The 7,191-nt window shown below is 52.2% G+C and overlaps 1 protein-coding gene across 1 annotated transcript; it reads left to right on the top strand.

Annotated features, from left to right (window-relative positions):
• The first annotated feature begins 365 nt into the window (after positions 1 to 365).
• Positions 366 to 6,411, top strand: Rps10 (ribosomal protein S10). The gene is made up of 6 exons (XM_052744368.1): positions 366 to 478; positions 1,396 to 1,545; positions 1,811 to 1,982; positions 3,679 to 3,756; positions 5,672 to 5,727; positions 6,325 to 6,411. The coding sequence occupies exons 2-6, from the start codon at positions 1,396 to 1,398 to the stop codon at positions 6,364 to 6,366; spliced, it is 498 nt and encodes a 165-aa protein (XP_052600328.1). The 5' UTR covers positions 366 to 478; the 3' UTR covers positions 6,367 to 6,411.
• Positions 6,412 to 7,191: the final 780 nt, after the last annotated feature.

Here is a 7,191-nt window from a genome sequence, read left to right as displayed (position 1 = left end):
AATGGGCAGTGAGCCCCAGTTACGGCTGCAAGGCTATGATAGTTTCTCCCTGGCGAATAAATCCGGCACGTGTAAAAAGTAACCTAGCCACATCTGCTTTCTTTTTGTCCTTTTGAGACAAGGTCTCAGGTAGCTCAGGCTGGCCTAGGGCTCACTATGCAGCTGAGTCTAGCCCTGAACTCACAGCCCTCTCTGCTTGCATCCCACCCCTGCGCTGTAAGCACAGGCTTCTCTGCATCAACTGCCAGCAGGGGGTTCCGGACGACGCCTCCACTCGAACCTGCACCGGGGGGGGGGGGGGGGGGGGGGGGGGGCTCGCGCATGCGTGGCTGCGCCATCCTCAGGCACTGCGGAGGCCACCCAAGACGGCGCGCGGGTCCTGCGGGGGGGGCGGGGCCACGCGGCCCGGAAGAGACGCTGCGCCGCGCATGCCCCTTCCTTTCCAGCCTCCGTCTCGGGTCCTGCAGCCGCCGCCGCGGTGAGTTCCCCTGGGTTTGGCCGCTATCGGGCGCCATCCGGGCCCTGGCGCAGCCGTGGCGGGCCTGCGTCCTCCGGGGCAGACAGAGGCCTCCCTCGCCCTCCCCACAGCCCGTCTGTCCCCGGCCAGAGGGCTGCGGACGCAGTTCTGCGGCCGTAGGGACGCGGGCTGACGAGGACCGGCGTCCGTCCCGGTGGCGGGGAGCGGAGGAGCGGGACCTGAAGGCCACGTGTGGCGGGGAGCGCCCGGGCCGGGGGGGGGGGGCCGCCGCCCGCCCGCGCGGGTTTTCACGGCAGGCCCCGTGCCCCTCGCCGGCCCGTCCCCAGTCTCGGTCCCCCGGGGAGGGGTTAAGGGGAGCACCGAGTCTTGCCCTGGGGTCCTCTGCCTGGCGGGAAGCGGAGCCCCCATTTCGGGTCTTCGCTGTGTTCCTTGAGGAGCAGCCCCCCGATTCCACCCCGAGAATGCCCGCTGGTTCCGATGGCCCCCGGTGTGCCCGCCCTCCTCCCCTGACACTTGCTGGGAGAGCTTTGACAGCGCCGCAGACGTGTCCCGCTGCTTGCCGTTTGTTTAACGACCTGGCAGTTTTTAGCTAAATTGTAGCAGTTGGAGGAGGGCTCTGGTCCCTGGACAGGTCGTTTTGTAATTTGGGGTATTTATACCTGTGAATTTACCATGTTGTCTCACCAGTTCTCACTGTGGACGTGGTGGTTGTGAACTTGGAACTTCTGGCCACAGTGCTGATGAAGTGCTTTTTCTTTTTTTGTTTTGTTTTTAAGAGACAGAATGTCTCTGTGTAGGCCTAGACCAGACCTGGACCAGGCTGGTCTCAAACTCAGAGATCCACCTCCCTCTGCCTTCTGAGTGCTGGGATTAACCTGGCCCAGAGATGTCTGTTCATGATCACTTCTCTTTTGTAGATGTTGATGCCCAAGAAGAACCGGATTGCCATCTATGAACTCCTTTTTAAGGAAGGAGTGATGGTTGCCAAGAAGGATGTTCACATGCCCAAACACCCCGAGCTGGCCGACAAGAACGTGCCCAACCTTCATGTAATGAAGGCGATGCAGGTATGAAGTGGACAGGGAAGGAGGTGTTTGCCTCTCCTGTTGGGCTGGACTGCTTACTGCTGTGGAGGGAGGTGAGGCAGATCCACGCTGAAATGTGTCTCCTCGGGGCAAGAGCAGAGGACAGTTCCTTTTCCTGATCTACTTGCCCCAAAGGACCCTTTAGGATTGGAACCCTTGACCTCCAGGGACTTCTCAGCCTGCTGCATGACTGCTGTGTTCCATGTCGGCCTGCCAGTCATGTGTTAACGGTGGTTCTGTCCTGCAGTCTCTGAAATCTCGAGGCTATGTGAAGGAGCAGTTTGCCTGGAGACACTTCTATTGGTACCTTACGAACGAGGGCATCCAGTATCTCCGTGATTACCTCCACCTACCTCCGGAGATCGTGCCTGCCACCCTGCGCCGCAGCCGTCCTGAAACTGGCAGACCTCGGCCCAAAGGTACGGATTCCACACACCCCAAGAGCTTGGAAAGCACTTGGTGGGAGTATTGGTCCTATGTTAAAGAGAGAGTGGTGTAGCCAGGTGGCGCACGCCTTTAATCCCAGCACTCGGGAGGCAGAGCCAGGCGGATCTCTGTGAGTTCGAGGCCAGGCTGGGCTATGGAGTGAGTGCCAGGAAAGGTGCAAAGCTACACAGAGAAACCCTGTCTAGTGAGCGGTGTTAGGGTCTCCGGAAGCTCAGAAGGGCCTTGAACTCCTTATGTAACTGGGGATGAGCTTGAACAACTTTGATCCTCCTGCCTGTGTCTCCAGGGTGCTGAGACTTAAAGGTGTGTGCCACCACTCCCAGCTCAGAAATGTTCTTAGAGTGCATTGGTGTCCGTTTTAGAGACACCATAAAGTGCAGGGTCTTGGGTCAAGCTTTGGAATGTCTTAATGAATGAGATGGTATTAAGCTTTGAATAGTTTCCATGTCTATACCTTTCCCTAATTGTCTACAATGATGAGATGCTGTGACAACAGAGTGACTTGTCCAGCAGAGCGGTTGTCCTTATCCCAAAGCAGAGCTGTTCACTGTGTGTGGAAGAAATGAACTCTTTGGTGTATTTCCTTGCAAAGGGAACAGAAATTAGGAGTAGAAGAAGCCAGCTGTGTATAATCATAGTCTGAGAGGATAAGATTCTGTATTGAGTCTGAAACTGCTGACTCCTAGCTCATCCCTGCTGACGCACACTCTTGAACTTTGTAGAAGCCACAGGCTGAGGTGATAGGGTAAAGAGATTCCTGAACAGGATTGGGTTTGTCTGGAGAGGGACCTCAGCACACGAACTTAGTACAGAAAGGCCTAAAGGATTCTAGTGTTTAGGTAGGGTTGTATCCTCAGAGCCAAAAGGGGTTCTCTGAACCTTCAGAACCACCTGGGGAAAAACCAGGGTCTGGCATCCATGTTTACTGCTTGCTACAGAATTGTATGTAGCCCTAAAAGTTTATTTAGGAGCCAGTGGTGGCACATGCCTTTCATCCCAGCACTTGTGAGGAAGAGAAAACTGTTGGAATTCCAGGTCAGCCAGGGAGCCTCACAAAAACCAAGAAATGAAGTTTGTTGGTTGGGTTTGGGAACAACAACTTTAATCCTCTAGCACCCAGGAAGGGGAGGCAAGCCGGTCAGCTGGGTCTATATAGCAAGACTCTTGTCTCCAAAAAATTGTGTTTCCAGTGAGTATGTGCTAAGTCAGTCCCTTAGCGGAAATATACAAGAGGCAGCAGAAGGTGTGTGAGTACTTTGACATGTGTGGCATGTGGGGACAACTTTGAAAGTTGGGTCTTTTTTCCATGGAACCTGAAGATCAAGATCAGGTCCCCAGATTTCATAAAGCATCTTTTGTGGGCTGAACTATCACTGGGCTTCTTGGTTCTGGTTTCTTGTTTGTTTTGGGATTCTCTGTAGACCAGGCTGGCCCAGAGTTTGCCTGCCTCTGCCCCACAAGAGCTGGGATTAAAGATGTGCACCACCACTGTCTGGCCTGTTTGTTTTAATCAAGATAGGAAGAACCAAAATAGTTACAGTGACAAGTTCTCTAAGCGACATCCAAGTTTGTGGCTGCCAGTGATGGCTGGAAGCACACTGTTGCCCACTTTTCCTGTTCTCTGGTCATTGGCTGCCTCGTGATCACAGTGCACTTTGGTTTCTGTAGGTCCAGAGGGTGAGCGACCCGCAAGGTTCACCAGAGGGGAGGCAGACAGAGACACCTACAGGAGGAGTGCTGTGCCCCGTAAGTATCATGTCTCTACCTGGGTTCAAACCCAGATTTCAGTTACCCTGGGTGGACTGCAGTCCTTGTTGCTAAGGTGGCCAGGAAAGGTCCTTGGTGTGGGAATTGGAGGAAGGCCAGTGTTGGAACACTGACGACCTGTCCTCAGAGCAAAGCTGACCTCTTAAGAGAGTGAGAACAGCATGCTTTCTGTTGTCCTTGTGTGGCCTGACTCTCCTTAAGAACAGTGGGGTTGGGGGCTGGAGAGATGGCTCAGAGGTTAAGAGCACTTACTGTTCTTCCAGAGGTCCCGAGTTCAATTCCCAGCAACCACATGGTGGCTCACAACCATCTGTAATGAGATCTGGTGCCCTCTTCTGGCCTGCAGGGACACATGCTGTATACGTAATAAATAAATCTTTAAAAAAAAAAAAAAGAACAGTGGGGTTTAGTTTTTGAGTAGAGGAAATGCTTGCCTTGAGCCAGAGTAGCAGTTGTCTGTTCACTCACGGGTGTGTGTTGGGTGCCTGCTGTGTGCCAGGCACTTTTTGAGGAGCTGAGTGCGGGTCTTGGCACTGAGCTTTCATCTAGTGGAAAATGTGTGTGGGGAGGGTACTGTAATTTTCAGGTGTGTAGAGAAAGCTTTACAGAAGTGAGGAGGATTAAGCAAGCATCTGGAAGAGCCAGTTGGGCTCTCAAGGGAAGAACATCCCCAGCTGAGACCTTAGAGGAATACAGGGGAGCCTGGGAGGTAAAGGTGAGGCCAGGCTCTCTTCTCTTCCTTACCCACTTTGTGTCTTCTGTGTACTTGGAAGTGAAGACTGCCCTGAACACCTTCCCACTCAGAGGGTGGGGCCTGTGAGGATGACACAGGTAAGTCTGCACATTGATGGGAGAACAGACTTGGTTGAGGGCAGGAAGTGGCCAGCAGCAGCCTGTGCTGTGAAGGGGCAGAGAAGTCTCTTTTTTTTTTTTTTTTTTTTGGTTTTTCGAGACAGGGTTTCTCTGTGTAGCTTTGCGCCTTTCCTGGAACTCACTTGGTAGCCCAGGCTGGCCTCGAACTCACAGAGATCCGCCTGGCTCTGCCTCCCGAGTGCTGGGATTAAAGGCGTGCGCCACCACCGCCCGGCTTAAATATATATGTTTTTTTTTTTTTTTTTTTGGTTTTTCGAGACAGGGTTTCTCTGTGTAGCTTTGCGCCTTTCCTGGAACTCGCTTTGGAGACCAGGCTGGCCTCGAACTCACAGAGATCCGCCTGGCTCTGCCTCCCGAGTGCTGGGATTAAAGGCGTGCACCACCACCGCCCGGCCGAGAAGTCTCTTAATTGTAGTACTTACCGAAGCCGTGTGTTCTCCTGGCCCTGGATCACCCAATCTGTAGGAACTGAATTTGAGTGTAAAACCTACATTTAATGGAAATGTTATTTGGCTGTTAGTCCTAACCTGTCATTTAAAAAATCTAGCCTCCTTAAAACACTGAGATATTTTACATCACTTTTCCCTTCACTCTGAAATGTGCACATTGCAATTTGAACTGGGGCTGCTTTTTTGAACGGGTCTTGCCATGTAGTCCAGGCATCCTGCTTCTGGGTTTTTGGGTTCCAGGCATGTGCCCTGGTGCCCTCGTGCCTGCTGCTTTCTCGTAATGGAAGTTGGACTTGGCTCGCAGGGCTCTTTACTGCCCTTCATGCTTCCCTTGGCTGAGTTTCCTTACCAGCTTGGTCCTTTGTCATCGGAGCAGCCTACCTAGAGGAGGGGGGGTGGTCAGTGAGTTTGGAAGGATCTGGGAAGGGAGGGAGTAGGGTCGAGTCATGTGTTTCCACCATCAGGGTGATGTGCTTGGTGGGGTGACCTTCCCTGCATGGGTGGGCTCTGTGGCTTGTCGTCCTTGCTTCCCAGAGATGAGATCTTAAACATCCAAATTGTCCTCTTTCCAGCTGGTGCCGACAAGAAAGCTGAGGCTGGGGCTGGCTCAGCCACCGAATTCCAGTTTGTGAGTATCTCCTTGTTTACGTTCCGTAGTCCCTGTAGTGTCCTAGCCTAGTGGGTTAGTGGGTGCTGGTGTGTGATGTCTCATACCCTCCTTCCCCAGATTAGGATCAGTCTTGCAGTGAAACACTGTGCAAACCTTGGTGAATATGTGCTTTGCTGATCTCATGTCAGTACCTGTGACATGCTGGTATTACTGATGCTTTTGATCCAGTCTCTGAATTAATTTTATGAAGTTTGAGATAGAACTAAACACTGGAGATCCTGTGGGTCCCAGAATAGAATTGCTCTAGAATCAGAATACCTTCAGATGCGGTCTTGGTTCCCTCCTCCCTTGGTTTCTCTGAAATGGGACAATAATAAAGGCTCTCATAGACGAGCTAATCCAGGTTGCTTGCTTGGCATGGAGTCCTGTGGCAGGACTTCATATCTCCAAACACTGAGTTTGTAGCCTTGGCCCCATTCTAACAGGAGTCAAACAAGGCCCCACGGCCCATAAGGGGTGAGGCTGGGATGTGCTCATCTGGCTGTTTAGTTTTGTGAGTGTCTCCAGCCAGGCAGACCTGGGCCTGCTGCTAACTGTATGTGCTTTGTCTTGCAGAGAGGAGGCTTTGGTCGTGGACGTGGGCAGCCACCCCAGTGAACTTGAAGATTGTAATGTTTTGATTAAACTTTGAAGAAAAATGCATCTGCTTTGTTGTGTAGCCTAAAAGGGACTGGTTTAAGGGTCATTGTGAATGGATGTGACCTTGACACCTCCCCAAGTGTCACACCTGGTTTGGGCTAGAGTAGGAATGACCTAGCTGCTTTTTCTTTTCTTTTTTTAATGCTGCGGGTACGGCTCTGTAGTAGAGTTTGCCTAGAATGAGAGGCCTGGGATTCAAACCCTGACATTGACAAAGAACTTGGAAGTGCCTGCCCAGGCTTGTGAAGGCTGGGCTGTTCTATTTCCAGAATTGGAGAATAAGCTGGGGGAGCTGTTACTCTGGGCACCCTGGGAAGAAAATGAATGGCAGTTTTTCTGGGGGGCCCTGAGTAGTGGTGACAAGTACAGTTTTCTGGGTAGAGGAAAGTTATTTGGTTTGAACACCAGGTAAAAGGCCTATTTTCACGGTCCTGCAGGTCAGTCAATGACCACCCGTAGTTCTAGGTTGGGGCTGGGCTGGGGAGGTTGGCATAGCACACCCTATCTATAGGTTCAGAACTGCAGAGGCAGGGCAGAGTCCTGGTAGTCCTTGGTAGTGTGGACCACTAGGTGGCAGTTTGGTGGCTCAAGTGTGTGGCTCTCAGTGGTGCTTGGGGGAATCTGGGCCTTCTGCAGTTCTCACTCCTGGGATTCTTTAATTAAGACTTCAGGGAAGTCAGCACCTCATTCCCTTGTGTCCTACCTAAGCCAGCCTGTAAATGGGTTTCTTCCACAGCCTTCATTTTTCTTATGGTGCTTGGCAAACCTCGTGATTTAGATTAG

The sequence above is a fragment of the Peromyscus californicus genome, unplaced genomic scaffold (assembly GCF_007827085.1).
Source record: "Peromyscus californicus insignis strain IS unplaced genomic scaffold, ASM782708v3 Scaffold_19__1_contigs__length_69161282, whole genome shotgun sequence".
Taxonomy (NCBI): domain Eukaryota; kingdom Metazoa; phylum Chordata; class Mammalia; order Rodentia; family Cricetidae; genus Peromyscus; species Peromyscus californicus.
The sequence above is the reverse complement of the archived record's forward strand: the minus strand, read 5'-3'. Positions and strand labels throughout refer to the sequence as shown.